This window comes from Taurulus bubalis (assembly GCF_910589615.1).
Source record: "Taurulus bubalis genome assembly, chromosome: 21".
NCBI lineage: Eukaryota > Metazoa > Chordata > Actinopteri > Perciformes > Cottidae > Taurulus > Taurulus bubalis.
This window is the reverse complement of record NC_136609.1, coordinates 717,585-732,500: the sequence shown is the minus strand read 5'-3', so window position 1 is coordinate 732,500 and position 14,916 is coordinate 717,585. Positions and strand designations below refer to the sequence as shown.

The 14,916-nt window shown below is 46.8% G+C and overlaps 1 protein-coding gene across 1 annotated transcript in view; it reads left to right on the top strand.

Moving 5' to 3' along the window:
- lrrfip1b (leucine rich repeat (in FLII) interacting protein 1b) overlaps positions 1-8,509 on the top strand; it is a gene marked incomplete at its 5' end in the record, with an annotated part of 18,252 nt that extends 9,743 nt beyond the window's left edge. The window contains 13 exons of the mRNA XM_079236774.1: positions 287-364; positions 472-507; positions 677-802; positions 961-1,131; positions 1,382-1,474; positions 1,852-1,944; positions 2,213-2,305; positions 3,172-3,301; positions 6,842-6,891; positions 6,980-7,097; positions 7,769-7,848; positions 7,952-8,056; positions 8,172-8,509. Of these exons, the coding sequence (XP_079092900.1) occupies positions 287-364; positions 472-507; positions 677-802; positions 961-1,131; positions 1,382-1,474; positions 1,852-1,944; positions 2,213-2,305; positions 3,172-3,301; positions 6,842-6,891; positions 6,980-7,097; positions 7,769-7,848; positions 7,952-8,056; positions 8,172-8,282 (1,284 nt within the window). The 3' untranslated portion in view covers positions 8,283-8,509. The remainder of the gene's footprint in view (positions 1-286; positions 365-471; positions 508-676; positions 803-960; positions 1,132-1,381; positions 1,475-1,851; positions 1,945-2,212; positions 2,306-3,171; positions 3,302-6,841; positions 6,892-6,979; positions 7,098-7,768; positions 7,849-7,951; positions 8,057-8,171) is intronic.
- Between the last annotated feature and the right edge of the window lie 6,407 nt (positions 8,510-14,916).

Below are 14,916 nucleotides of genomic sequence, written 5' to 3'. Positions count from 1 at the left end.
CTTCCCTCTCTCCTTCCTCCCTTCCTTCCCTCACTCCTTCCTTCCTTCCTTCCCTCTCCTTCCTTCCTCCCTTCCTTCCCTTTACTTCCTTCCTTCCCTCTCTCCTTCATTCCTTCTCTCCGGATCATTTAAATATTTGGAGACAAAATTAAAAATTGATTTCCATCCTAATGAACTGTTTTCTTCCTTCCTTCCTTCTCTCTCTCTCTCTCTCTCTCTCTCTCTCTCTCTCTCTCTCTCTCTCTCTCTCTCTCTCTCTCCCCCCCCCCCCCCCACCCCCCCCCAGCCCTCAGACTACAGTGGTTTTCTGGGCTCCAGCTCCCGGGCGTCCTCCAGGGCTTCCTCAGCTCGTGCGAGCCCAGTGGTGAGCTCTCGTCTCTGGGTGTCTGTCTGAGCCGCCCCCTGCTGTCTGCTGGTTCTCCTCTAGTCAACAACAACAACAACAACAATAACGTGTGTTTGTGTGTTCAGGTGGAGGATCGACCCGACAGAGACTTCATGGACAAAGTGAGTCAACGATAATCATTATTATCAATACACATTATTATATTATGCAGCAGCTGTGAGCTCTAAACCGTGGTGGTGATGATGATGATGATGATGATGAAGATTACGCCGTGGGCACGAGGCCATCCTCAGCTCATGATGATGATGATGAAGATGTGCTCTTCCTCAGGGCTCGAGGACCGCCTCCACGCTCTCTGCCGCCACGCTCGCCTCTCTGGGCGGAGCTTCGTCCCGCAGAGGAAGCTGTGACACGTCGTTCTCCGTGGAGACGGAGGCGTCCATCAGAGACATGAAGGTACGAGCCGTCCTTCAGTGTGAAGTACGACTATGATACATAATCATGAACGTAACAACATCATGAACGTAACAACATCATGAACGTAACAACATCATGAACGTAACAACATCATGAACGTAACAACATCATGAACGTAACAACATGGATGTGTCCAGGACTCTCTGGCCGAGTCGCAGGACAAGTACCGCAGGGCCATGGTGTCTAACGCTCAGCTGCACAACGACAAGTCGGCCCTGAAGTACCAGGTGGAGAACCTGAAGGAGGAACTGGGAGACATGGAGGAGCTGCTGTGGGAGACCCGTAGGCACTGGGACGACCGGACCAAGGTACCGGACCCTGCAGGGTTCTCACGGTCATGGAGAACCTGGAACGGTCATGGAGATTGGTTTAAAGTCATGGAAAAGTCCTGAGATCATTGGTCAGACATGCAGGGTTCAGACACTTTCTGACCAATGGGTTTCAGAACTTTTCCATGACTTTTCCCCAAATTTCCATGACCAAACATTGAGTGATCCATTGCCCTCATGGTGTCCAGCGTCCTGATCGGATCAATAACGTGTACCATGTGACCCTCAGGAGTTTGAGCGCGAGCGGCAGGCGCGTCTCGTTCTGCAGTTCCAGTTCATCGAGATGGAAGAAGCTCTGAGGCGCTCTGAAGAGCTGCTGACGGTCAGTTCCCCACCAACCAATCAATCAATCGATCAACCAATCAACCAACCAATCAACCAATCAACCAATCAACCAATCAATCAACCAGCCAACCAACCAATCAACCAACCAATCAACCAACCAATCAACCAGCCAATCAATCGCCTCCAGATCAATACTCTCTCATATCGTTGTTTTATGGGATGTAGTTTGACCTTTAAGGCTCTCAGTCTAAAACATCTTGTCTTTCACTTCTCTCGTGTCTTTGGGAGTAATTTATAAGGTGAACTGATCCTTTAATGCAGCTCAGACTAACACTCTTCCTTATCATCTTCTTCTTCCTCCTCTTCCTCTTCTTCCTCCTCCTCCTCCTCCTCCTCCTCCTCCTCCTCCTCCAGGAGGTGTCTGACCTCCGGTTGAAGAGCAGCAGTTATTGTCAGGAGGTTTCTGACCTGCAGGAAGTTCTGCAGTGGAAAGAGAAGAAGATGGCGGTACGACCAGATAGAGAGAATGTCCACTATTATTATTATTATTATTATTATTATTATTATTATTATTATTATTATTATTATTATCTCCACGTTTTAATAACGATTTGAACATCCTCTAGTGAGCCACTTCCTGTTTACCTTTCTGTTTGACTTCCTGTTTAACACAACTCATATTTCTAAATGTTTTCTGTTTCACTTATTTTTCTCTTCCTTTTCCTCCTCCTCCTCTTCCTCCTCCTCCTCTTCCTCCTCCTCCTCTGCCTCTCAGGCGTTAGAGAGGCAGAGAGAAATCTCTGACATCGTTCGGATCGAACGTGACCGGCTCAGAAACGATGTCGTCAGACTGAGAGATTTACTGAAGGTACTGAGGAGGAACACCTGTGTGATGTCACTGCCGTCACCTGTGTGATGTCACTGCCGTCACCTGTGTGATGTCACTGTCTTCACCTGTGTAATGTCACTGCCGTCACCTGTGTGATGTCACTGCCTTCACCTGTGTGATGTCACTGCCGTCACCTGTGTGATGTCACTGCCTTCACCTGTGTGATGTCACTGCCGTCACCTGTGTGATGTCACTGCCGTCACCTGTGTGATGTCACTGCCGTCACCTGTGTGATGTCACTGCCTTCACCTGTGTGATGTCACTGCCTTCACCTGTGTTCACCTGTGTGATGTCACTGCCGTCACCTGTGTGATGTCACTGCCTTCACCTGTGTGATGTCACTGCCTTCACCTGTGTTCACCTGTGTGATGTCACTGCCGTCACCTGTGTGATGTCACTGCCGTCACCTGTGTGATGTCACTGCCGTCACCTGTGTGATGTCACTGCCTTCACCTGTGTGATGTCACTGCCTTCACCTGTGTGATGTCACTGCCTTCACCTGTGTGATGTCACTGCCTTCACCTGTGTTCACCTGTGTGATGTCACTGCCTTCACCTGTGTGATGTCACTGCCCTCACCTGTGTTGACCTGTGTGATGTCACTGCCGTCACCTGTGTGATGTCACTGCCTTCACCTGTGTGATGTCACTGCCTTCACCTGTGTGATGTCACTGCCCTCACCTGTGTTGACCTGTGTGATGTCACTGCCTTCACCTGTGTGATGTCACCTGTGTGATGTCGCCGAGCAGATCGCAGCCCAATCCTTCCAGTGACACAGAGTCCATTGATTGATTGATTGATTGATTGATTGATTAATTAATGACTCAATGGTTTCCTCCCTGACAGAAACACGGCGTCGTCGTCTCTCCCGAGGTCTCCACCAATGGGGAGACGGAGGCCGTGAATGATGATGATGATGATGATGATGATGATGTCAGTGCAGAATCTGCCCCCCGATTGGCCGAGAGCTCGCTCGGTAAGAACCAATTAAATGGTGTTGATGCACCTGAAGAGTTTATTTCATTCATTTTAAATTTCACGATTATTACTTATTTTTTTCAGATTATTAAATATGAATGTAAGATAATTAAATTTAAAGTCAATTTGTTTTTTATTAACAGTCAAACTTTTGATTTACTAAGTCAAGTTTAGGATATATGAGATATTTTAATTAAAATGATTTATGAAGTAGATTTTAAGTTAAACATTTTAATTTGAAGTTATACTTTAAGAAAGATAATATGTGAGAAGTATAAGTTTTTAGAAACAAATTTTTTCATTCCATCCATTTTGTTTCTTGTATTTGTGTCACATTTCAGAATAAAATGCATGATGTCCAATGTTTTAATCTGCCTTTTAACAAATGCATGCCACTTAATTCTTTTTGTTCAATGTTATGATGATTTCAATCAACTAAGCGTCTTGTTTTGGTCGGATGTTTTAATCATCATCTGTCGCCGAACACATCAGCATTGTCCTGAAGAGCTCCTTTAATTCATCTGTGATCAAGACGTTGATTCATCTCCCGTCCAGTCGGCTCAGGCTAATTCCAAACATCTTTACAGTTAAATTCTCCTCCTTCTACATCTTTAACCGGCCAGCTATGTTTGGTCCTTCAATGTCTTCTTCATGGTCTTTCAGGGGAAGAGCGGCAGCCGGCAGGAGGCATCAAGCTCCCGCAGGACCAAGTGAAGTATAACCGCTCTCGGATTCGTAAACTAAGCGTCATTTCTGCCAGCGATCTAACCAAAACTTTAGCGAAGGGGTTTGATGAACAGGACAGAAATGGAACAGGAAAACATCCAAGAAAAAACGAGGACGCTAGGAAACTACCGAGAAACAAAGGGAGTGAAAAAGATCCGACCAAGAAATTTAAAATCAGACAGTTTAGAAATGAGGGAATTAAAAAACAACGGATGAAAATTGCGGTCACCCAATTAAATGTCGATCTGACCTTTCGAGCCAGAACCACACCTCACAGTGAACCGGTATCATCCAACCGGGATGTCCTTGTGGCGGAAATGGAGCACTCCTTTGATGACCAAATCTGCAAAATCCAAACTGGTCTGGGAGGAAATCAACTGTTAGTACATCAATCTGGAAGTCGGGCAAAATGTGTAGATTTGGTTTCGAATGTTCGCAGAGCTGCAAATGAAAAAGTCCACAAATCAAGACTTGTTCCACCTCGACCTGCGAGAGACCTGATCCTGGACAACAAAGCAGTGGTGTCCAGTTTCATGGCTGCTGGAGAACTGAACTCTCCGACTCAAGAGAAAGTTCTGATGGGGAATGAGACTCCATCTTCTGACAGTGATGTCGCGCAAAAGTGTTCGTCCGCTGTTGATCGTATTTTACAGAATCAAGTGAAAGTTGGAAACATATGCAGGGATGTAAGCTGCTCAGATGGGGAAGTAGTGCCAGATATTCCAGCTTTGGGTGCAAAAGAAAATCAAATTCATGAGTTCAGTACTCCGATGTCAGTGCGCGGTTTGAAAGAAAATGAATTAGTTGACAAGTCGGCTGAAATTGATGGTGACGAGTGTGAAGGAGGACGTCTTGTAGATCAAGATACTGAAGTTCTCAGAGATTTGGTAGAGAATGAGACGGTTGTATCGATGGGTGAAGCTTCTCATCGTCTACAACAATCGTCAGAGGGTTTAGGAAGCACCCAACATGAAGATGGGGTTTTGAAGGTTGAGGGTGATGGAAATGGCTCTGGGCTTTCTGAAGGGCCAAGCTTGGAAACCAAACTCAAACCATCAGAGCTTGATGCATTTTTAACAGCAGATGAGTCAATCGTTGATGGACAGTCGGGTACAGAGGAAGCTGTTAGAAAAGCTGTTCAAATTGAAGAAAAGACTCAAGACAATTCCTTTGAATGTCTTGAATGCAACAACCGGACAAAAACACCATCCACTCCTCTAGCTTCTCTAGAGGTACATCCCCAAACTTATGACGTCTCTGTGGACTCGAGGAGCATTTGTGAAAACATTCAGGATCCTCCAAGTGACGACCAAGAGACATCAGAAGATAACTTGGGGGGGAGATTTCACTTCAAGGTGGAAGTCCCTGAATCCATTCATGAAGAAGAGCTGAGGGTGACTTCTGTTGACAGAGAAGAAGAAAAGCAAAGTCAGAGCGATCCGACCGTGACGAGCCGGTCTGAGGAATTAGTTTTTGTGGAATTTTACTTTGCTGAACCTGCAAAAACCCAATCTGCATCTGCTGAAGAAGTTTTTGAGACACAACTCAAAAGGCATCGAACGTTATCATCAAACTCTCAAAGTTCAAAGGTCCGAAGGCTTTTAGAAATAACTGTAGATAAAATCAAGGCGATGGCTGTTCCCGAGTTGCTGTTGAGTCTACAAGAAGGGACAATCGTTGAGCATCACCATATTGACGAGTCACGAGGATCAAATGCTGAGGATCAGGGAGAGTCGTCGGTCGGACACATGGACAGTTGCGAGGAGGTTGGCGAGGAGACGGCACAGCAACCGGCAACACGGCAACAACCGGCAACGGAGGTTGTCCTCGCGGATGTAAAAGTTGTTCCAGCGACGAGCGGCACGAAGCTACGCGGCGGAGAGGAAAGAGGCGGTTTGCGCAGCAGGAAATGCAAAAACAAACCCGACTGCCAGATTTCATAGTTTTGAAGCAGAATAAAGTGGAATCTAATACTCACTTGTGTTACATCTGTAGGTTGTTGTTGAAATCACTTTATTTTTTTCTTTGTTGGCACTTTAAAGGAATACATTTAGTCTGACTCACCGGATGTAGAATCTGAGCACGTAATTCATGCAGAATTCTCTCCTTCTGTCTTTTTCACATTTACTTTGCTAGATTCCCCTCGCTGTATCACGTGCACGTTATGTAACTTCCTCTATTGGCTGTTATGAAACCGCTAAGAGACACGCAATGTGTAATAATCTGGCCGAGTTCAAAAGGGAGAAAACATGACTAATTTACTTTGGATCTAGAATCAAAGTGATTAATACTCAAGAACATGAACTGTACCAGACTACTTCTTCTGTTTGTATGATGTGTGTTAAGTCTGCATTTCTTTCATAAAACAAGATATTCTCTTTGAAAACACTCCTAATAAAGCATATAATTAACTGTTGTTTTAACATTTTATTGAGTTAATTTACATGGTCAGTGAAATCACAATGTACAGGGGTAAGACACTGTATTTATTTATCTCATTTATGAATACATTAGTTTTTCTTTGAATCATTTAATTTCCATGTATTCATTTATATATTGATAATTATGGTAATTATGGTTTTATCCGCACATTACCGTCTGCAATCCCTAGTGGGGTTTCTCAGGGTTTTATTCTTGGCTCTTTATGTTTCTGATTGGTTACAGAAAGAGCTGGAAACACAAAACGTGATGTCAAAAATATGACTCACTGGAGCTGTTGTTTGTAAGTGTGTTGTCATGATGAACCTATTCTCACCTGCATCTCTATGTTCAGCTCGAGTCCCAGGTGATCTAAAATCTGTTCGTCTTGCAGAACTCCGGCTGAAGAAACTGTTTGAAGAAAGAGAGAGTTTACGGGATCAGGTGATGTTTGCTTCAGACTTGTATTAAGATACATTTATTAAACCATAATGTGTATTCATTCATCAAGATGTGTTGTGTTAATGTGCAGGTGAGGCTGCTGAAGTCTCAGCTGAATCAGAGACAGAAGACTGGGACAGACGGAGTCCAGAATCCAGAGGGGGACGGTCTGGAGAACGGGGTAGACTCTCATCTTCTGGACCTCCAGAGTGAGTCCTCTTCATCTCTGTCTTCTTCTTCGTCTCTGGGGATGTCTTCTCTGGTCCTTGTCTTCTTCTTCGTCTCTGGGGATGTCTTCTCTGGTCCTTGTCTTCTTCTTCGTCTCTGGGGATGTCTTCTCTGGTCTTTGTCTTCTTCTTCGTCTCTGGGGATGTCTTCTCTGGTCTTTGTCTTCTTCTTAGTCTCTGGGGATGTTTTCTCTGGTCTTTGTCTTCTTCTTAGTCTCTGGGGATGTCTTCTCTGGTCTTTGTCTTCTTCTTAGTCTCTGGGGATGTCTTCTCTGGTCTTTGTCTTCTTCTTAGTCTCTGGGGATGTCTTCTCTGGTCTTTGTCTTCTTCTTAGTCTCTGGAGATGTTTTCTCTGGTCTTTGTCTTCTTCTTAGTCTCTGGGGATGTCTTCTCTGGTCTTTGTCTTCTTCTTAGTCTCTGGAGATGTTTTCTCTGGTCTTTGTCTTCTTCTTAGTCTCTGGAGATGTTTTCTCTGGTCTTTGTCTTCTTCTTCTTCTTCTTCTTTGTAGATTTCTTCTCTCGTCTTTGTCTTCTTCCTAGTCTCTGGAGATGTTTTCTCTGGTCTTTTTCTTGGGCTTTGTAGATTTTCTTCTCGTCATGAATCAGCATTCGTAGTATTTACAGGTTCCTTCCTTCCCTGTTTGTTTCATTAGGAGACGCCAACAGACAAATCAGCGATCTCAAGTTCAAACTGGTGAAATCTGAACAGGAAGTCACCACTCTGGAACAAAATGTAAGTGTAGCATCAGAATCGGCAGATGAAGTGAATCCCTTTCTGTGTTTAGTAGAAAATGAACGGCATCATTTGGTGCAAATGAAACGTTCTTCAAACTCAGGTAATCCGTCTGGAGGGTCAGGTGACTCGATACAAGTCGGCGTCGGAAAACGCAGAGAAGATCGAAGATGAGCTGAAAGTCGATAAGAGAAAACTTCATAGAGAGGTATCTTTTTAAAGATGTTTCCATTTCATGCTTTTTAAAAATGATTAATAACTGTCTGTCTTTGTTCGTGGCCGGGAAATGAAACCGTTGACGTCGTGTTTTCGTCTCCCGGCAGCTGCGCTCGGCTCTGGACCGGATCGGGGAGCTGGAGGTGAGCAACACCCACCTGTCCAAGCGTCTGGAGAAGGTGAAGGCCAACCGCAGCGCCCTGCTGGCTCACCAGTGACGCCTCAAGAGAGTCCGCTTGTTTTCCTCTGCATGCGGCGCCAAGCGGGAGGAGTTAACCTGAGAGGAAAACAAGTCGATCAGGCTCTTCACGGAACACGTAGCTAATGATCCCACTTCCTGTTTACTTTAGTCTTTTCTCTGCAAGTCTTCCTTAAAGTGCTCCAGATCATGTGAAGTGATGAAGAGCATGTGATGTGATCAAAAGCCACTAAATGGACCTTTAGACCTGCTTGTTTTGTTCAACTAGTTTCAGTCATTTTCTACGAAGAGAACGTGGCCTCCTTCTCCAAGGGATCGTGACCTCCTTCTGGAAGGGAACGTGGCCTCCTTCTCCAAGGGAACGTGGCCTCCTTCTGGAAGGGAACGTGGCCTCCTTCTGGAAGGGAACGTGGCCTCCTTCTGGAAGAGAACGTGGCCTCCTTCTCCAAGGGAACGTGGCCTCCTTCTGGAAGGGAACGTGGCCTCCTTCTCCAAGGGAACGTGGCCTCCTTCTCCAAGGGAACGTGGCCTCCTTCTCCAAGGGAACGTGGCCTCCTTCTGGAAGGGAACATTCAATTCAATTCAGTTTATTTTATGGTCCCAACATCACAAATACAAGTTTGCCTCAGAGGGCAAATCTGTAACATAACATCCTGTCCCGGGACCTCACATCGGATCAGGAAAAACTCCCCCAATAAAGATAGTAAAAACCCTTTCACAGGGAAAAAAGGGGAAGAAACCTGAGGGAGAGCAACAGAGGAGGATCCCTCTACCCGGATGGACAGAAGCAACAGATGTCATGTGGCCAGAATGAATAACGTAACGGAGTTACAGCACATTACATGAATGTGACAGAAATTATTCATATAATGAGTAGTATGCATGGTCCATGATCTAGATAGCCACGATCCATTAAGCAGAAGGAGGTAGAGAGGAGGGGCATCAGCAGGGACAGTAGGAGGAGAAAGCAGGGCCATGGCAGCTGGCAGGACCGGCTCCAGGCCAGTTGCATCAGCAGGGCCATGGTTGCATCAGCAGGACCAGGGGGCGTGGCCTCCACCTCCCCTCGGAGGACAAACAATGATGAACATTTAATGAAGAATCTACAGAGAAAAGTAATTTTGATATTATTTACTGCACATATTATTTTGCGGCTGCAGAGGAGCTGAATTTCAAGACGCACAACGAAAACAACTCCAGGTTACGAAGCATCTGTCGCTCAGAGAGCCGAACCACACAAGCAGCAGTTTTGAACTATTTAAATAAAGTATTCTATGAAACATGAAGCTGCATGCGGACTTCAGAGTATCCTAGCTTGAGGACATGGACGAGGTTAACTCCACCCGCCTGGCCCGCCCAGTTGTGTTTGAACAAACGTTCAGCTCCTCCATCTGTATGAAGCATGGCACTACCTCTCCTCTGCCGGAACCGGATCAGACCGGAACCGGACCAGATGAACTGGACCGGACTGGCAGCAGCTGAGTTTTTTATATTACTTTGTGTTGGTGTTTTTATTTGTGTTTGTCTCCTCAGTTTTTCATGTTGCAAAGCATTTATTTGCTCTTCTTTGGTCTGTTTTTGGAGTTGGGGGTGGGCGGGGCTGGACGAAAGGCCACGCCCACCAGGCACGTAATGCCATAAGGGGGCGTGGCCATATGTGTTCTTGTACATATATATTTATATTTAGACGCACTCTGGATGTAAAATCACCAGCTTTGTAAATGTTGAAATTATCGCTGCATCAATGAACGTATGAAGAGTTTGGATCTTTTGTTTTTATTCTCATATCTGATCCGAGTCCTGATTGGTGCAGGTGACTGCAGGTGTTTCACCAGGTGGAATATCAGGTGACTCCAGGTGGAATATCAGGTGACTGCAGGTGGAATATCATGTGACTGCAGGTGGAATATCAGGTGACTGCAGGTGTTGCACCAGGTGGAATATCAGGTGACTGCAGGTGTTGCACCAGGTGGAATATCAGGTGACTGCAGGTGTTGCACCAGGTGGAATATCAGGTGACTGCAGGTGTTGCACCAGGTGGAAGTATGACTCATGTATTTGCAATAACTCTGTTGTTTGTTTGAATGTAATATTGAGTTGTTGATCTTCAGGCTCAGCTCTGTGCAATACTTCATCTGTCTTTGAGATCTATTGATTAGGATCTGTTGATGTATTGATCAGGAGATTCAGAATATTAAACTCATGACACATCTCTGCTTGTCAAGTTTCCTTTAATACTAATATAAATGCTTTAACTCTGTTTTTAATTGTGTTTGATTAAACTTATTTGTATTACATTTTACATGTTTATTGAATGTTTCCTGTCAGTTTCGCAAAAGCAAAACAAATGTAAATGTTAAAAACTTTAAAATCATTATCAAATTAATACCTTTTCTTGACTGAAGATCAGAAAATATTTTTTATTTTATATTTATTTCATATTTATTATTATAATACTTTCTTGAAAGAAATGTACTTTCTTAAATAATATTCAAGATTAATTAAAGTATTATTACATTATTTTATGTATTTAATTTATGTATTTATCCTATGATTTATTTGGGTTAATACAACTTTAACTGCAGATAATAAAAGTAATTTATGTAAAAAAAAATCTCCTTTTGTTTGCGTGGTTAAACAACTAACTAACTAAAAATGTAAAGTATGTGTATGTATATATACACACATACATACATATATATGTAGGTATATATATGTGTATGTATGTGTGTGTGTATATATATATGTATGTATGTATGTATTTATATATATACACATACATACATATAAATGTAGGTATATATATGTGTATGTATGTGTACGTGTGTGTGTATATATATATATATATATATATATATATATATATATATATATATATATATATATATTTGCTCCTCCAATGAATCGCCACCTTAACGTGGTGGAGGAGTTTGAGTGGCTCAGTGATCCTGGGAGCTATGTTGTCCGGGGCGTCAGCCCCTGGTAGGGTCTCCCAAGGCAAACAGGTCTCGGGGGAGAGCCCAGACTAAGAGCGGTTCAAAAAAACCTGATGAATAGCAGCCCACGGTCTGAAGTTACCTCGCCCGGACAAGGGAAACCGGGGCACCCTCCCGGAGCCAGACCCAGGAGGGGGGGCTCGTCGGCGAGCGTCTGGTGGCCGGGCTTTCGCCCATGGGGCCCGGTCGGGCTCAGCCCGAAGAAACAACATGGAGCAGCAGTCACCCCGTGGACTCACCACCCGCGGGGAGAATTATCGGGGTCGGGTGCTATGCAGACCGGGAGGCGGGCCAGGCAGGAGACCTGGGCGAGCCGATCGCCGGCAGCATAGACTAGCTCTAGGGACGTGGAACGTCACCTCGCTAGCGGGGAAAGAGCCGGAGCTGGTGGAGGAGGTGGAGCGGTACCAGCTAGATATAGTTGGGCTCAGCTCCACGCACAGCGTGGGCTCTGGAACCAAGCTCCTGGAGAAGGGTTGGACTTTGTCCTTTTCTGGAGTTGCCCAGGGTGAGAGGCGCCGGGCGGGAGTGGGGATACTCACGAGCCCCCAGCTGAGCGCTGCTATGTTGGAGTTTTCCCCGGAGAACGAGAGGGTCGCCTCCCTGCGCCTACGGGTTGCAGGGAGTAAAGCTCTGACTGTTGTTTGTGCTTATGCACCGAACAGCAGTTCGGAGTATCCGGCCTTCTTGGAGTCGGTGGGAGGGGTCCTGGAAAGGGCGCCGCCTGCCGACTCCATAGTTCTCCTGGGAGACTTCAACGCTCACGTGGGCAATGACAGAGAAACCTGGCGGGGCGTGATTGGGAGGAACGGCTTGCCCGATCTGAACCCGAATGGTGTTTTGTTGTTGGACTTCTGTGCTAGCCACAGTTTGTCCATAACGAACACCATGTTCGAGCATAAGGTGGCTCATAAGTGTACCTGGTACCAGAACACCTTAGGCCGGAGATCAATGATCGACTTTGTAGTCGTATCATCTGATCTGCGGCCGCATGTCTTGGACACTCGGGTGAAGAGAGGAGCAGAGCTGTCAACTGATCACCACCTGGTGGTGAGTTGGATCAGATGGCGGGGGAGTCGGCTAGAAAGACCTGGCAAACCCAAACGTGTAGTGAGGGTGAACTGGGAATGTCTGGCGGAGGATCCTGTCCGGGAGGTCTTCAACTCCCACCTCCGGAAGAACTTCTCACAAATCCCGAGGGAGGCTGGGGACATGGAACCCGAGTGGACCATGTTCAAAGCCTCTATTGTGGACGCGGCTGCTCGGAGCTGTGGCCAGAAGGTCATCGGTGCCTGTCGTGGCGGCAACCCGAGAACCCGGTGGTGGACACGGGGGGTGAGGGAAGCCGTCAAACTGAAGAAGGAGGCCTTTCGGGCCTGGCTGGTCCAGGGGTCTCCTGAAGCAGCTGACGGGTACCGGCAGGCCAGAAGGGCTGCAGCTGCGATGGTCGCGGATGCTAAAACTCGGGCATGGGAGGAGTTCGGGGAGGCCATGGAGAAGGACTTTCGGTTGGCCTCAAGGAAGTTCTGGCAAACCATCCGACGGCTCAGGAAGGGAAAGCAGGGCCTACCCCAGGCTGTTCTCAGCAGGGGGGGGGAACTGCTGACCCAGACTGGGGACATCGTCGGGCGGTGGAAAGAGCACTTTGAGGAACTCCTAAACCCGGCCAACATGTCCCCCGGAGAGGGGGCAGCGCCGGAAGTCTTTGGGGTGGTTTCACCCATATCCCTGGCAGAGGTCGCTAAGGTAGTCAAAAAGCTCCTTGGTGGCAAGGCGCCAGGGGTGGACGAGATCCGCCCTGAGATGCTGAAAGCGCTGGACATTGTTGGGCTGTCTTGGTTGACACGCCTTTTCAGTGTCGCATGGGGGTCGGGAACAGTGCCCATGGACTGGCAGACCGGGGTGGTGGTTCCCATCTTCAAGAAGGGGGACCGGAGAGTGTGCTCAAACTATCGTGGCATCACACTGCTCAGCCTCCCGGGAAAAGCTTATGCCAGGGTGCTGGAAAGGAGGCTCCGACCGCTTGTCGAACCTCAGATTCAAGACGAGCAGTGCGGATTCCGTCCCGGTCGTGGAACAGTGGACCAGCTCTTTACCCTTGCAAGACTACTGGAGGGGTCCTGGGAGTTTGCCCAACCAGTCTACATGTGCTTTGTGGACTTGGAGAAGGCTTTCGACCAGGTCCCTCGGGGGTTTTTGTGGGGGGTGCTGCGGGAGTATGGGGTGCCGGACCCGTTGGCACGGGCTATCCGGTCTCTGTACGCCTGCAGTAGGAGCTGTGTCCGTATCCTCGGTAGTAAGTCAGACACGTTCCCGGTGGGTGTTGGCCTCCGCCAGGGCTGCCCTTCATCACCGGTCCTGTTCGTGACCTTCATGGACAGGATATCTAGGCGCAGCCAGGGGGCGGAGAGGATCCGGTTCGGGAGTCTCGGGATCGCCTCTCTGCTGTTCGCGGATGATGTGGTCCTGTTTGCCTCCTCGGATTGTGACCTCCAGCATTCACTGGTGCGTTTTGCAGCCGAGTGTGAAGCGGAAGGGATGAGAGTTAGCGCCTCCAAATCTGAGGCCATGGTGCTCTGCCGGAAACTGGTGGATTGCTCCCTCCAGGTGGGGACAAACTGCCTACCCCAAGCGAAGGAGTTCAAGTATCTCGGGGTCTTGTTCACGAGTGAGGGTAAGGTGGAGCGGGAGATCGACAGACGGATCGGTGCGGCTGCAGCAATAAAACAGGCGCTGTACCGGTCCGTCCTGGTGAAGAGGAGCTGAGCCGGAAGGCGAAGCTCTCCATTTACTGGTTGGTCTATGTTCCAACCCTCACCTATGGTCACGAACTCTGGGTCGTGACCGAAAGAACGAGATCTCGGATACAAGCGGCCGAAATGAGCTTCCTCCGCAGGGTGGCCGGGCTCAGCCTTAGAGATAGGGTAAGGAGCTCGGACATCAGGAGGGAGCTTGGAGTCGAGCCGCTGCTCCTTCGTGTCGAAAGGAGTCAGCTGAGGTGGTTCAGCATCTAGTCAGGATGCCTCCTGGACGCCTCCCATTAGAGGTTTTCCAGGCACGCCCAACTGGTAGGAGACCCCGGGGAAGACCGAGGACACGCTGGAGGGATTATATCTCCCGGCTGGCCTTGGAACGCCTCGGGATCCCCCAGAATGAGCTGGAAAGTGTTGCGGGTGAGAGGGAAGCCTGGGTCGGCCTGATGGACCTGCTGCCACCGCGACCCGACCCCGGATAAGCGGCTGATAATGGATGGATGGATGGATATATATATATATTTGTGTATGTATGTGTGTGTATATATATATACACACGTGTGTATATATGTGTATGTATGTGTGTACATACATACATATATATGTATGTATATATATGTGTATGTATGTGTGTATATATATGTATGTGTATATATATATATATACATGTGTATATATATACATAAACACACACGTGTGTGTATATATATGTGTATATATATATATACATGTGTATATATATATACATGTATATATATACACACATGTATATATATGTGTGTGTATATATACATATATGTATGTATATATATGTATGTGTGTGTATATATATATACATATATATATATATATATATATATATATACATATATACATATATGTACACATATATACATATATATGT